The sequence below is a fragment of the Strongylocentrotus purpuratus genome, unplaced genomic scaffold, assembly GCF_000002235.5.
Source record: "Strongylocentrotus purpuratus isolate Spur 01 unplaced genomic scaffold, Spur_5.0 spur5_contig_853, whole genome shotgun sequence".
NCBI lineage: Eukaryota > Metazoa > Echinodermata > Echinoidea > Camarodonta > Strongylocentrotidae > Strongylocentrotus > Strongylocentrotus purpuratus.
In genome coordinates, this window is record NW_022145561.1 from 320,001 (window position 1) to 335,955 (window position 15,955).

Sequence of the window (15,955 nt, forward strand, 5' to 3'; positions counted from 1 at the left end):
CCTCTGCTACGATATGATTTCATCTTCAGAATTACATCGAGATTATGGATTGTTAGATGTTTTTGTTTATTTTCATTTGACAAGCTCTCACCACTTCCCTACCTATACTTTACTAATATAATTATTGCCACACCGATGAATCGGCATTATTTGTTTTCACCACCACAGCCGTCATCATCATCACCGTCATCCCCATCACCTCCTCAATCATCATCATCACCATCACCTCCACTATCATCAGCAGCAGCAGCGACAATATAAGACAACAATATTAAAACTGACATCATCATCACTTTCTTCATAAATCATTATCATAATCGTCATCATCAATATCATTAACAAGATTAGCACCGCTGCTTTCGCTTTCGTCACCGTGACCAAAAACATTACCTTTTACCAATAACAATCATATAATTTGACATATCTCACATTAATACAAATTATTTTCCGTCCAAACTTACCATCCTTATTCATATCAACCTGCAGGCATTTCTTGAGTCGACAAGCCCGACATTGGTTACGATGCGTCTTATCCACCGGGCACGGGCCTCCACCGCTTCGGTTCTTACACACGTACGTACGGTTCCGTCGAATGCTGCGCTTGAAGAACCCGCTGCACCCGTCGCAAGCGTAGACGCCATAATGCTTGCCCGAACTCCGGTCTCCGCAAACTTTGCAGGGGATGTCTAAGATTCGACCTGGTTATTGTAAGGGAAAAGATTGAAAAAGAAAGAGATATGAATTAAATGCGATGCATATGTGAAAACATTAGTGACAAATAAGCATGTTAACCGTGTCTTATAAGCGCACGAGGCGTTCAATGTCTGACGCAAGACTGCGTCACTGACTGGTGACTGGTCTTTGATGCGCCATTGTGAAAGTGACATTGTCTAAAAGGGGGTAGCATGCACACAATACTTTCATAAATGGCGTATGAGCTAACTACATATATATATATATATTCACAGGCTTGATTAACGCAAGTAAAAACGTCATCAAAACAACGCCTTATGTTGTACCGGGCATAACTCAAATAACATACGAAGGCGTGGTGGAGGCGTGATGGCTCAGTGGAAGAGCAGTGGTCTCTTAATCGGGAGGGCTGGGTTCGAAGCCAAGTCGATGCACTAGTGCACTTTGGTAACTAGGCATTAACTCTCATTACCAAGTCCCTCGGAGAGGACTTAAAGCCGTCGGTCCTGCAGTTGCTTACATACAAGCATACGCATGCTTTTTTAGCAGTCAGGTAAAACAAACCATTCAACCAACATAGAACAACAATGCCATCCACCAAACAATAAGATTATAACCATTCATCAAACGACTTTTACTGCCCATCAAGTCCGAGTTTTAACGCGCGGTAGTTCGATATGAAACTCGAGTTCTACCCCCACCCCTCCCTCTTTCCTTCCTCTTACACAGATCAATAACATTCGCAATGGTAGCATTTGTACGGCACGATCGATTTTGACGCCTACCACTGCTTGTGTGATCGATATCTATTTATCCCTTTAGCGAAAAGTCGATCGATTGAACGTAAAGTCAACAAGGCAAGCACGGAGAGCACGTTCAAATGCAGTATTCTTTCTTTTATTTTGACTCCTACCGTTGTTTAGGGACCACAGATGGCGATGGTTAGGAGGAGGGGTGAGAAACCCCTTCACGATACCGATTTTAAGGCGTATTGATTGCGAGGTAGGAGTTAACGAGCGGAGAATGCTGAACCTCATTAACGCGAGCACAAAAGAGAGATAAAAAAGAGAGATATATACCTTTAAAGGTACAGTGAGATTTAAAGCTCTCCATTAAAAAAAATAGTGGAAGGGAAATTAAAGACTTAGTATGATAACCAACAGACTTCTTCAGTCTTGTTAGTTTCGTATCATACAGTGCTTACTTTAAAACGCTAAATTTAAATATCACTGAAGACTTCGGTAGGCTTATACATTATACATCATTTTTCAAACGAAAGTTCTGAAATCCACATGCCTTTCTTTATCTCATGCTTTTTAAATTGTTCATTGAGTTATAGACGATCTGTCTATGCATATGTAATAAAACTATTGCAATATACTTAATGAGTATAACATTGAAATGGTGTGACATCTTAGGAAATACAAGTATAATTACATCTGGTACGATTTGAGAAGAAATAGGATGGAGGTATTCACAATGAGAATGTTTGCAAACTTCTTATTATTTCTTCTCTTTCATTATGAATTTTAACAAGGTGTAGGTCCTCATTACAAATGATTTCCAGAGTATATGCTTTAAATAGAGCAGAACCAATAAATCAAATAAAGGCATTTGTATACTCAACATGGTAAAACAAGAAGAGAAACACATTTTCCGCTCTGTGAATGAAAAGTTAATATTAGTCAATTTGTCGTCCTGTGTTCAAATATGTATTTTCCAATCAATGCTGGTATATAGGGTCATATGTTACGTTCCCGTTTTTTCCTTTCTGTTCGCTAGAAAGATTGCTAAGAATATTTGTTATCAGAATGGTACACCGTCTCTGTACGATGAGGGAGAGAGAGAGAGAGAGAGAGAGAGAGAGAGAGAGAGAGAGAGAGAGAGAGAGGTAGGTATGTGGGAGGGGTGGGAAGTATATATTGTAATCCAAAAACATGTTCTTTTTATGTAATAAAATAAAGTAATGCTTGAGAAGTGTACGTACACTGTTGCAAAATTAATTATATAAGCCTACGCGTATACTGTTATTTATCTCTTCTATTCTATACGAAAAATTATGATTTGCAAAAACCATCTACTCTGAAAGAGGGGGAGAGATAGGGGCTGAGGGAGAAGGGCGGGGCAGGGTATAGTATAGAAAACAGATTTAGCGGAACGGAAAAGAACAAGAGAGCGCTCATAACTGAAAACAGTCTTTTTTATTTAATAGAAATAAAGTTATGAAAATGAACGACAGACATAATGGAAAGAGAGAGAGAGAGAGAGTGAGAGAGAGAAGTGATGTCCAATTTAGGGGGGGGGGGGAAGTATGCAAAAGTTTCTTTTATTCCAAAAGACAAAAAACAATAAGCGTTTGATTGACACGTCAAATAGCCACTCGAGTACCCGTTAAGTCGCATCCCCTGCCCCGGCGATGCGGGGGACAAATCCCACTCAAACCGATGGAGTATCCTTTCTCCGCTGGTAGTATATTCACTCAATTCAACGTAATATTGTCAGTTGGTATACCGTGAGATAATGCGTGTCAATTGTCTCTTTCACCTCCTTCTTATCCTTTTCTTTTCTATTTCTCAAGAAAGAAAGAAAAGACAAAGCTGTATGAGAAAGGTCAAAGAAAATTCTTGTTAAGGATGACTCACCGCATGGCATGCAAAGCATTGTACGTGTGACAAATAGTGACACTTTCTCCTGTTCTTCTTATTAAAAGGAAAACAAGATGTGAGACGCGAAGAATCCCAGGGCCTGACTATTTAAAAAATTGACAAGACTTATTATGAAGTTCCGTAAACATCATGAGTCCAGTCATTTAAATAAGCAACGACACGTTCAACAGTTAGGCCTATAATTATGACAGCTTTTCTCAGTGTTTGTGTTTTTTCCCTTTTTTTCTGAGAAGTATTTTCTTCCCTGGATAAATATTCAGCAGTCTACGAAACAGTACACAACATTATGCCGAACATTAAAAAAACGGAATCAATCTCACTGTCAAAATTCGGCATGGGGATGGATGTTAGTTATGTATATAAGCCTTCACATGCAAAGAGGTGCGTTTTTGTATTTCCGTTTTGTTTCTTCTATCTTTGCAATGAGCAAAGCCACAGACTAAATTCTAACAGATATTTTTACATGTTTTTTCCAACTTTTTTCAACCCTATTCATATAAACAATAGTAATGGTTGTAAACAGCAGAAAGGAAATTGATACTACATAAGTCTTCTACGGAGGCAAATTCGTTCTTTCAAACACTTATGTTTTAGAAGGAAGTGGGTCTCTCTTTGGAACTAGAAGGTCGTTAATTATGCCATTTGATATAAACTTAACGCCCTCCTGGATCATTTTTAAAACATCGCTAAATCATTTTTGAGGACATAAATATGCTTCTTCCTTTACGAAAATCATCAGTCTTTCTATAAACTTCAAAAATAAAATTAATGGCAATTGCGAGTTTCCACGGGTACTATTTGAGTCACGTGATATTTGAAGATGTTCTTTAGAGTCTTTCCTTTTCTATGATGACATGAGAGAAACAGGAGGGTGTGGTAGTTTGTTTTATCATTGGAGGTCAACGATGTAATTTACTTAGGTGAAAGCACTTTCACAAGGTAATATGACAAGAAAATAGAAATTTTACAACTAGTTTAGGGAACAGAAACATTAATTCAAATCAAGCTGGCAGCTGCGAGAATACTACAAGGTGAGAAGAAAAATACTCTACTTGTTATTGGGGAGGTCAATGATCTACTCCAGCTATTTGACAGAAAATGGACATAATTTTCTTCTGGCTTTCAAAATCTAAAAGAGTACATGTTCTGCAAGTGTGCTAGTTCCATTTTAAGTAAGGAAAGTGTAGTGACAAGCAAAGTACTTGCAATTCATGTTAAACAAGCAAGCAGATGCGAGTATGAAAGAAAACGGTTGAGAGAGTAGTAAATAATCCACCTGTGCTTTGGGAGGTCAACGATGTACTCAAAATCCATTGTAAATAAATGATGTACACTTCTTTTGTTGAATGTAACTACATGTATTTCTAAATGAGGTACATGTCCTGTGGCAACTTTCCAAGAACTTTTGTCCATTAGCAACAAAATTGAAGGGAAAATCATAGTCCTTGTAAACCTAATCAGTAGCTGATATAATGCGACAGCGACAAAAAGACAGAAAGGAAATATATTTTTCACTTGTTATTTTTAAAGGTCAATGATGTACTCTAGCTATATGTGACAGAATGTTTGCATCATTTTCCTTCTGTCTATATAGATTGTGAAAAAAGTACATATGTCATGTGAACACTTTGCTAGTCGAGGAAAAGCACAGTCCTTGCAAGTAATGTAAAAGAAAGACAGCAGCTGCTAGAATACAACATTAAAAGACAGAATGATAAATAAAATCTTCGTTTGTGTTTTGGAAGGTCAATGATGTGCTCAAACTCCATTGTGAAAAATGATGGACAATTCTTGTTCTGAAGTATTTCTAAAAATGTGCATGTCCTGTGGTAAGTTTTCTAGAATTTCTTTTCCATGAGAACATAACTTTGAGGGAAAATCACAGTCCTTGTATAATTATTGAAATCGGCAGCTGCAAAAAAGCAACAAAATATTGACAGAGAGATATGTCAATTATTTAATAATTATTTTTGTTTCGGATCAGGGGGTCAATAATATACTCATAAACAATGCAATTTATTCTTCTGACTATTAAAAAAATAACAATTTCCATTACATCTTAGAGATTACGAAAACTTGTTGATGACTTTGTACCTTAGAGTGTAAATGTGCATACCAAATTATATAACTACGAACAACGACGCATGTAATGTGACAAGGTTCTTGGATTTGCAAAGTGCACACTGCTTAAACGGGTTACTGGAAACAACGAGAACAGCGCAGAAGGCAGCTGAGCTGCGCCAATGAAGACCCAAAGAAGGTCAAAAGTATGCCGAAGAATATCCGCTAAAAACGCCATATTTCCCTTCCTGAATCCCTGTCACCCTTTCATGCCTGATGCGACAAAATAATACGGGTTTAATGTTTGTTCCACCTTGTTCAGTGCAGCCGTGTTGTGTATGAAGCGGCCTTATCTGCATGCTCGTAATCATACGTTAATTACATCCACTTTGACAATTCCCACTCCTTTTTTTAAAATGAAAAACGCAGTGCATGTTTTTTTTAAATAAATATCCGTATTCGGTTTGAGCTATACTTATTGACCTGGGTTATGATAAATATCTTCCAATGTAGTGTGACAGGGAGAAGAGAAAGCTGTGGAGAACATAAGAAGAACAAAATAATGTCGGAAAGGAGGAGATAATGAAGAAAACCAAGCAATGAAGTGAAGAAAAAGAAGAAGAATCGTACTGTGCCACATTGTATGTACCTTGGCACGATGAAGTTGTATGATCTAATGCAAGTTAATATTTAATATTTCTTTAATCTTAAGTATGTTAAATATTAATTTAAATTATTTGTATGCGCCTTGAGCATCTCTAGAGATGGATATGTTGCGCTTTATAAATATTGTTATTATTATTATTATTATTATTAAGAAGAAGAAACAGAAGAAGAAGAAGAAGAAGAAGAAGAAGAAGAAGGAGAGGAAAAAGAAAAAGAAGAAGGAGAGGAAAAAGAAGAAGAAGAAGGAGAGGAAAAAGAAGAAGAAGAAGAAGAAGAAGAAGAAGAAGATGATGAAGAAGAAGAAAAAAAAACAAGAAGTAGGAGAAGAAGTTTCCATTAAACGTCGTTATATCCGGTTTATATTATTTCATATTGGCTCAAAATTGGTTGAACAGGCTATCACCCTGTAACAGGCTATTACCCTGTAAGAAATTACCTTTCATTTTTAAATTAGGTATGATTACATGGAAACTGAATTGAATAGATGTATGCACACTATATACTCAACTACACATATATACATAATACACCGTATATACCACATCTCATCGGCTGGATACCATAATCAATATTCACAGATCTATCGTTATAGCTCCCGTCGAGGAAGATGAAAACTTAATGTCTCTATAAGGCGGTTACAAATCAATAAAGTCATTTTGCAATTTACACCGGTCATCTCGCAATGAAAACAGTGTAAATACATTTTCATCACGGTTCATTTTGTTTATACAACAATAAGCCGTATCGTGTTTCAAAATCCATTCAATATTGCTCCACCGTTCCTCTGACTCGCATGAAGACTATATCGAAGGGAATCAGCATAATTATACGAGATGGAAAGAGAGAGAGAGGAGGAGGGAGAGAGGGAGAGAGAGAGAGTGAGAGAGAAGGAGAGAGAGGGGGAGGAGAGGGGGAGGGAGAGAGAGAGAGAGGGAGAGAGACAGACATGGGGAATATATATAGAGAGAGAGAAGAAAAAAAAGGGGAAGATAGAGAGAGAGACGTACAGACGGAGATATAGAGAAGGACACCAACGGACAGACAAGAATGCAGAGAGAGTTGAAATCTCTACTGCTATACCAACAGATTCACTTGCATTATCATCTTATCTGAGCCAGAAGGGCGTTAACTATGCCAATGTACATGACTTAATGCCCGTCTAGCTCCAAACAGAAGGGCGTTAACTATGTCAATGTACATGACTTAATGCCCGTCTAGCTCCAAACAGAAGGGCGTTAACTATGTCAATGTACATGACTTAATGCCCGTCTAGCTCCAAACAGAAGGGCGTTAACTATGTCAATGTACATGACTTAATGCCCGTCTAGCTCCAAACAGAAGGGCGTTAACTATGTCAATGTACATGACTTAATGCCCGTCTAGCTCCAAACAGAAGGGCGTTAACTATGTCAATGTACATGACTTAATGCCCGTCTAGCTCCAAACAGAAGGGCGTTAACTATGTCAAATGACTTAATGCCCGTCTAGCTCCAAACAGACGGTACTACGATGTTCACCTCCTTATTTTTTCTATGGTATTCGAATAAGGAAACTTACTATAAATCATATATATATATATATATATATATATATATATATATATATATTCAGAAACACATGACAAGCATCATTCTTGTTGACAGGGTTAGCTTCCTCATGTCTCTTAACTTCACATCCCTCAACTCATCTCATTTTCTTTTGATTTCTTTATTTTCTTTATTCTCTAGGTAAGTGCATGCAAGAACATTAATCCCATAACAAAATTAATGTGCAATCAGAACGGTGCTTCAAAACAAGTCTCGAATGCCACTCCTGGCTTTTGGGAAAGCAATACCAGAGTAAAACAATAAGCCAGAAAGTGAAAACGTGTCTCGATTAATTCCAATTAATAAAGCAATTGAACTGATGGAGTGAACATCACAATAATTAATGGCACCGCTTGTAATAAGCCAGTATTTGATAACATCTGAACGCATAACATTATAATGCGAGCGACGACAAAAGTTATACTCCTGAAGGGGGTACTTTCGATTGCATCGTTATGACTTTTTGTTGGTTCTCATGCCGAACCAGGAAATGCGAGAATGAGTGGTTAACAAATCGATTGTAGGACCATCTAAAGTGGGTTAATGATTAATATTGAACACCTCGGGAGCTTAGGGTACAGGGAGATAGTTTTTTTTAAATAAATGCATGTAAAGAAGAAGAAGAAGGGAGGGAGGGGGAAAGGGATTCCGTTATTTTCGCGTTTGCCCGCAGATGTTTATGATCCATGCTAATTTTGTTTCATAATTGTTTAATTTCGTGTTGGTATATAATTTCACCATTCTGTATTTTACACTGTTATTCTATACTGCACGTCAGATCCTGGGCTCAGAGAGTGTTTAAGTGCAATCAAATACAATTAATACTATGGCCATGATGGCCGTTATTATGTTTTTTAAATATTTTTCAATATCTATTCTATTTCATCTCCTTAAATTAAGTCTTGTATTAGTGATTTTAATTTTGTTTTTTACACCATTGTAGTATGCAGTAATCGCTGTAGACGGAGCGCCCTAATTCTCTTTGTGTTAAACACATTTTTATGCTCATCAAGTCATGATCTTTTAAATTCGAAATGGAGAAGAAAAAAAAATATATTGGATGTCTTACATTCATGCACCAATCCATTGTTGTTGTTGTTGTTGTTGTAGTTTATAGGCGTTTGTCATTCAGAAGTGAATATTTACGCCTCCTCTCTCAGGATATTTATTCCTTTAAAATTAGATTTACTTTTTTTGATATATAGATTTGGATAAATTGGATTTTTAAAAGCTAAACTTTTGTTTAATGTTGAAGAATTTAGTGGCTGGCGAGCAAAAGGCTTATCGGCTATAAAGGACGCCCAAGGACCAGCTCGGACACGGTGCGTTGTAACATTCATGCTCGGTGACATAGATCTTGATTACAACGCGTCGAAACACTTCTGAAAATATGTTTACGCTTTATTAATGGAAAATATCGTTTTAACTTTACCTTTAGAATCCTCGATTCGATGATAACATTGCGTAATTCATTCATTTGGTTGGATGAAAACGAAAAACAATTAAACGTAAAGGTAGTAACACCTTTGATATAACATAGGGAAAAAAAATCCTCAGTCAAGGATTACGTGAAAAATGCATCATGTTACATTTCATAAATAGAAATAGTATTCCAGGAAGTCCGTAATAGAAATACGAATCGCAGAATCTAATTATAACCTTTGCTTTGTAACATCAATCATAAAGCAATAACACCGGCCATTTAAATCTTTGGACCTACCAAATGGGTATTGAATCTACGTCTATATCCAAAAAGTGACTTTATAACCTCTGGCAAAAGAAGAATAGGAAGCAGCATTTGAAAACAATTTAGACTGTATTCCAACATCGAATAATATCACATCCATCTTTTTGTCACAACATTTCTACCATGAAACGCGATGGATGTCCATGATAATGGTACGAGGTCAAAGATCAATCAAGTTTGTCAAAGATTTTGAGTAGAAATTGGGTCAGGAATGTGTAGTTTTTCATCAACTCCTGGTCAAAATGTATCGGTGAGGTATGAAGTAAAGACAAGGCCTGACGCAAGACATCATTTATCCTGCTTTTATCATTAATATTACACGCTTAAAAGTGGTGAGCGCATCGGTCATATTCGATATTCATATGACACATAAGGCATTACACGGACACCTATAGATGGAACTCGGTGTGGGTTTTCCATCTTTGTATTCGGAATAATACTGAATCGAGACGGAATAACAATGCCACAACTATGTAGCCAAAAGTTGATTTGTTGCTTGAAGAAAAGATGTGTTTGAATCCCCTCAATCAGTGCTGTAACCACCTAACAATTATTGACAAATCGCATTATGAATGCCGATGAACAGATATTTCGACCTCTTCTGTGTGAGCTCTGACCTTTATTTGCAGGTTTCCCAGCGAAATAAACGATCAATATATTCCAATTCATTTTCGGTTGACGTTTCTTACACTAACAATTCGATTTATAAAGATTTTCTGATTTATTATTCTTAGGAACCAAGTTTTAGCAATGACAGATCTTCACGCCACACACGTATATTCCTTTCATTCACTTTCAGCGTATTATCACCTTTCACGGTTGTTCATTCAAACAAGCCATTCAACTTTTGATCACATATTCTAATAAATTACACTGATTCTGACAGCTTAATTACATTGCTTTTTTATTATGCGGATATACCAGTTGCAATGTCCATTTTGACAATGTTACTTCATTTCTTCGTTGAAATATTTTTTCCCTTCATTTTATATCACTTTTTATATCTCTTTCTGGTTTCAATCCAAGGTATATATATATATATATATATATATATATATATATATATATATAAATACCGTTCCTGAATTATGTATTTATGAATAGGTCTATATGAATCATTTCGAACTTTACCGTACGTACACCTGTTGATGCCATTGCGTGAAACATTACAAAAGAACAAACCTTTTGCTATGAGATTTATTCAACGCAATGAGAAAGAGAGCTATTCATTATACACCGTTGCCCCCATACAGTTGGAATAATTTATTTTCTTACTTCTTTATTGTGACATGATGATGTTTTATTAATAAATAAGGTTTTTATCTTCTCGGGATTCTACTGATCAATAAGGATTGATCATCATAGATTTTATCAATAAAGTTCTGAGAAGATATAAACTCTATATAAATAATAAATCATATTGTCACAAGCATTTCATGAAAAGGCGTGAGTTAACCATTTCAACTGTATGGGCAACAATGAATACGTAATTCAATATTTCCATTATATATTAGAAATTATGAAAACATTTTGATGACTTTGTATCTTAAAGCGTATATTTGTACAACAAATAATATTATCACCATGCTAATACACGGGAAAAACATTCAAATTTTTACCAAAGGGACCCTTTTTCGTATACAAAAGAGTATCAATACCTTTAAAAATTACGAAGGGCAAAATAGTAAGACGTTTTGAGGAGAATGTAGATTAACTAAATTTTAGTTTAAGCATTTATATCTACTCGTCCACTGATTGCCATAAACCCTTGTCATAACAATGTACACGTATCATAAGGTCGTCTATTTTGCATTGGCAGCTAATGAATTACTTAAACTCGACAAGGATTTTAATGCTTACAGCCAAGACACAATGCCTACACTATTATGACATTTTCGCTCCTTAAGAAAAAAAGTCAAGCTCAGTTTGTATTTAAAAAAATGTCTTTCCGACATATTGTGTGGTGTTTAGGGTGTTTAGTTAGTCAAGTTTAAAGGAATTCATTTCGGTACACAATGCCTCCAGATTTAAGTAGGTATCCCATCTTCCGGCTTCTTTTCAAAAGTACATGACCGCCAATTTTTCGTTTGATTGCAATCTCATCAAAGCAACAAAGCGACATATTTTATTGCGCCGAATTTGCACGTGTGCCGCCAGTTCATTTGCACCAGGGATTCCAAGAAATGCACCGCAAGAGTCGGGCGGTGGCTGCCCGGCGGCTGTCCGATGGCCGGCCGTGCATTTCTGTGCCGTAGGGGAATCATTCCGATTTACAAGGGGCTTGTATGATACCAATTCAAGAGGGAAGGCAAGGGGTGCCAAAAATGATAACGAGTCGATGATGAGGCGATAAGATTTCATCCCATCGCGTGCTTCGCAATTCTTAGGAGACCAATATTACATGAATTATATAAGTGGACATACAGGATTTTCATAGAGAATTGAGTGCATAGCAGAGAATGAAGCTCTAATTTCATAAAAATAATCATGGTCGTAAGCATATATTTTATATTTTGTATCATATTAGATATTTGTTTGTTTCGAGTTCGTTTTTCAGATATTCTAATTCCATATATTGCTTAGCTAATGAAAGAGGAAATGTACATACGATAAGGTAGAAATATTTAAAGATGTTCTTACGAAAAGACAAAACCAAAGAGAATGATATTTTATCTGCTTTTCGGCTGTGTTATCTTTTTACTGAATTTTACAGGTAATAATGTTATTTATGTTGCTATTATTGGATTATTTTCCTTCATTTAAAGATTCAAGGTAAAACAAATATGAATACTATAACTTTATCACGATTAGGGGGTAATAGAATAATAATGTAATTTGATATGATTGTGATAGCATCACTACAATACAAATTATGACAAAAGGTAGCAAATGTATTATGCAGGCCTATGGTAGAATAATTCAAAAGAAGAATGTAATCTCCGAACAAAACGAAATTTCGAAAAATTGTCATTCTCCTCATTTAGGTCTACATCTTGATTGTAAGACGTTTTGTGGGCCTCGTTGAACAAGTCGACTTCCACTTGCAAATTTGAACGTGAATAATAGGGCTTCTTTGACTTTGATAAAGCGAGTCTCTGGCAAATAAAAACGTTAGGGGTGAAAGACCTATTAAGTATCTCGATCAACCACTGGGACCTTCTAATCTTTGACTTAACTCCTTGACTTGGGTCTGGTTTGGAGAGCTAATCATGGGGGTAATGGATGACCCCATGAGACCAGTAACGGGTGGTGGAGGGGTGCAGTGAGTGTGTCGTTCTGGGGGGGGGGGTGATATCCGGAAATGTAAAATATTATTTATAAAACGTTTTGATTTATATGGTATGTGACATATTGTAACACTATCTATGTTGATTATGAAATGGGATGAGTTAATTAAAAATGAAAAGTGCATTTAGAATGTTAAAACCATCCATCCATTTGCAACTAACCCTCAACTTGGACCCAACTTGGGCCCACCCCCCCCCCCACCCCTATCCCCCCACACACACTCCACCACCGCCCAGCTTGCATAGATTCCAAACGAGTTTCATCGATCTGTAAGCACGCAACTGGATAATGATGGGGAGGTAACAAGCAGGCCTGTTTCAAAGAGAACCTATTTTCACCTCGTTAAATGAATACCTTTAAGCCTAATGACTTAACGATTGACCAGGGGAACCAGCCATGACAATGATTCCAGTTCCGAAGGGATGTATTCGAATCTAATTCGACTCTCTGGTATAATTACAAGATGATGGGGGTCAAAAGACAAGGCATTACAATCAGTCTTCGGCAAATTCCAGAAGCCTTTCTGTTGCGTGTATCCTTTTATAAAGTTTTAAGGAGGAGCGGGCTTTTAGAAGTTAATGGACTCTGAAAAGACTTCGGCAAAGAAAGAAGAGAAGCCAGTCTTTAAACACAATATGAACCCCTTCCTGAAAAGAGACGTAATTAGAGGCTTAGAAAACCGACGGAACCTTCTTCATTAAGACGACCCGGATTATAAGACAACAGTAGCGGTTTAGCTAAATGGAGTGCAAGTCTAACGAGATTAAATGAAGCAGTATAAAGGAAATATCTTGGCTTTTTAGCTTGCGGAAACTTTAGAGGGGGAAAAGCCGCTTGCTGCGAAGCGTGTAACGACCTGCCAAAGCAAGTAAAAGTATGATTTTGTTATGGATGCAACGCGTGGCGCCGTGCCGTAACGCCCTGTACATCATGGTTTCCACCGACTCGAGCTGCAGGGCCTTGTAAATGTCTTGCATGAAGAAAACGAGGGTCGGGAGACGTTGAAATAAAAAATAATAGGATAAAAGTCATGGGGAGTTTAAGATTGTATATCGATCCGTGAAATGTATTGACGAAAAATATTCGGATCAACAACTTGATTAAATCAAATGATTATTAGCTTGGGAAGAGGGAACCGGAAGTTAAAACAAAAAAGAAAAGAAAAAAATAGGGACCACATTTATGAACAGAGACTCAGAAAAGGGGAAAGAGAAATGTAATACAGGAAGCAATATCAGAAAGATGTGATGTAACATATGAAACAAGATGATAGATCACAAGATACATCACGTGATGACAAAATGGTATACAGTAACTGTCTTGCTCTGCATTCATCTTAACAAAAATACCAATTTCACTTTCAGATTTGAATATCAAATCAACAAGTATCAACAAGTACCATGTAAACTTACTCACAAAACGCAGCAAGTAATAATTCTAGTAACGCGAGAAATCTTGAGATGTCATTGAATCTTCAAAGTTTTACTTAATATATAGGATATTTAGTTTCAGGAAGGGTAATACAATGACTTCTTTGAAAACCTTGTCTTTAAGAAACAATTCAATTGGGAGGCAATACTTTCCTTGAAAGTAAAAGCTATATCCACTTCACTGGTGCATACACCATTTAAACATAGGCCCACATCTTGCATTGTTTAAAGTGAGATAATTATCATCGAGGTCGATTATGAGTTTGTAGCTATTTACTTTTGCTATAAGACCTATCATTTCCATACATATCACTTAATTTATAAACTTTCCTAAGATGACATTGCGAAATTAATTTCAAGATTAGATGCGTGTCTCAAGTATTTTGTAGTTTCTTACTAATTCTTCTTGTATTCTTTAGTTTCACCTATGCATGGCTGTTCTTTCTAAAAATGCCGTACTTCAACATCACTCCCACTTCACTTCTCCTGGTTTCTGATTCCATTTATTGAGGTTTGTCTCACTTTTGTTTTACCTCTATAATAAGGACTATAAACAAATATTTCTTTTTTAAATACGTAAATTATTGGTTTATATAGAGTCCAATGTCACTAAATACGAAATCTCAGAGCATTTAACTGATACAATCATTGTGATTATACTCTCCGTTATTTTATCATCAGATGATCTTATCTATTTATTCATTTATTTATTGAAACCACAAGTTGGATTCCATACAAAAACATACCAAAATAGTTTACAATAATTTTACAATAAAACTACATAATGTGCCATTTGAAATACTATAAGAAAACACACATTGAAAAAGCATTACTTTAGATATGCCTAATTATCATCATCGTCGTCGTCTTTCCTCCATTTCGGAAAACATTTTTAGATTGAATGTCAATAAATTTAATTAGCTATAATGATGACAACATCTAGATTTGCGATGACTTGTAGTTTGTTAAAATCTTTTTAAGCAGGACTGGTGCTTGACAAATTAAAGGAAACATAATACTGTTGGCAAGCCCTTTTGAGTTGGCATTCCCAGTGAACTCAGGGCCTAATTGAAATGTGCATGTGTTGAGCGCTCAAGAAGTATGATTATGGTCTAAGCGAAATTACTATAAAATATGTATATGGCTTACACTCAACAAAGCGAGATGATATAGAACAAAGAACACTATTAATTGTAATACAATATTCATATGATCTTTTTAGACACAATTTGCTGCATTGATTTGGACTTTGTTAATGGGAAATCTACAACAGAAGAAATAAGAACACAATAAGAGAAAAATTAGTGTAGGTGGTAGATTTGATAGACAACTGCGAAATAGAGATATTCTCACGCCACAGCGTCATGGTAAAAAAAAAACCCACACACTTTACATATACATGTGTAACCCTTTTTTTCTAAATGAAGGATACCAGTATGAGTTCTAACAGTTGGAATTTTAAAATCATATTGATTAGACGGAAAGAGAAAACAAGAATCAACGAGCAAGAAAATTGTATACGAAATAAAAGAAATTTGAGATGCTGAATTACTTCAGGCTTACAAAACAGTGACTGGAAATAGGATAAAAATGTCACTTTCCAGATGTATTTTGCCAATGCAATACAACAATTTGTTCTTCTTTTATATCTAACTTTTTATGTTATCACCTACAATTCTCAAGGTATTCATCCTTATTCCCTCCTTCAGGAATACCTGGGTAATCAAAATCAAGAAATATGCACGGTGCTAAAATATTGTGAACTTCGCATTAAACGGTTATTCATATACAAAACTGATATTTTTTGACATATTTGAT

At 36.1% G+C, this 15,955-nt stretch overlaps 1 protein-coding gene across 1 annotated transcript in view; it reads right to left on the bottom strand.

Annotated features, from left to right (window-relative positions):
- The window catches only part of LOC587959 (nuclear receptor subfamily 2 group E member 1), a 29,917-nt gene that overhangs the window by 11,580 nt on the left and 2,382 nt on the right, over positions 1 to 15,955 (bottom strand). The window contains exon 2 of the mRNA XM_030995547.1: positions 462 to 698. Within this exon, the coding sequence (XP_030851407.1) occupies positions 462 to 698 (237 nt within the window). The remainder of the gene's footprint in view (positions 1 to 461; positions 699 to 15,955) is intronic.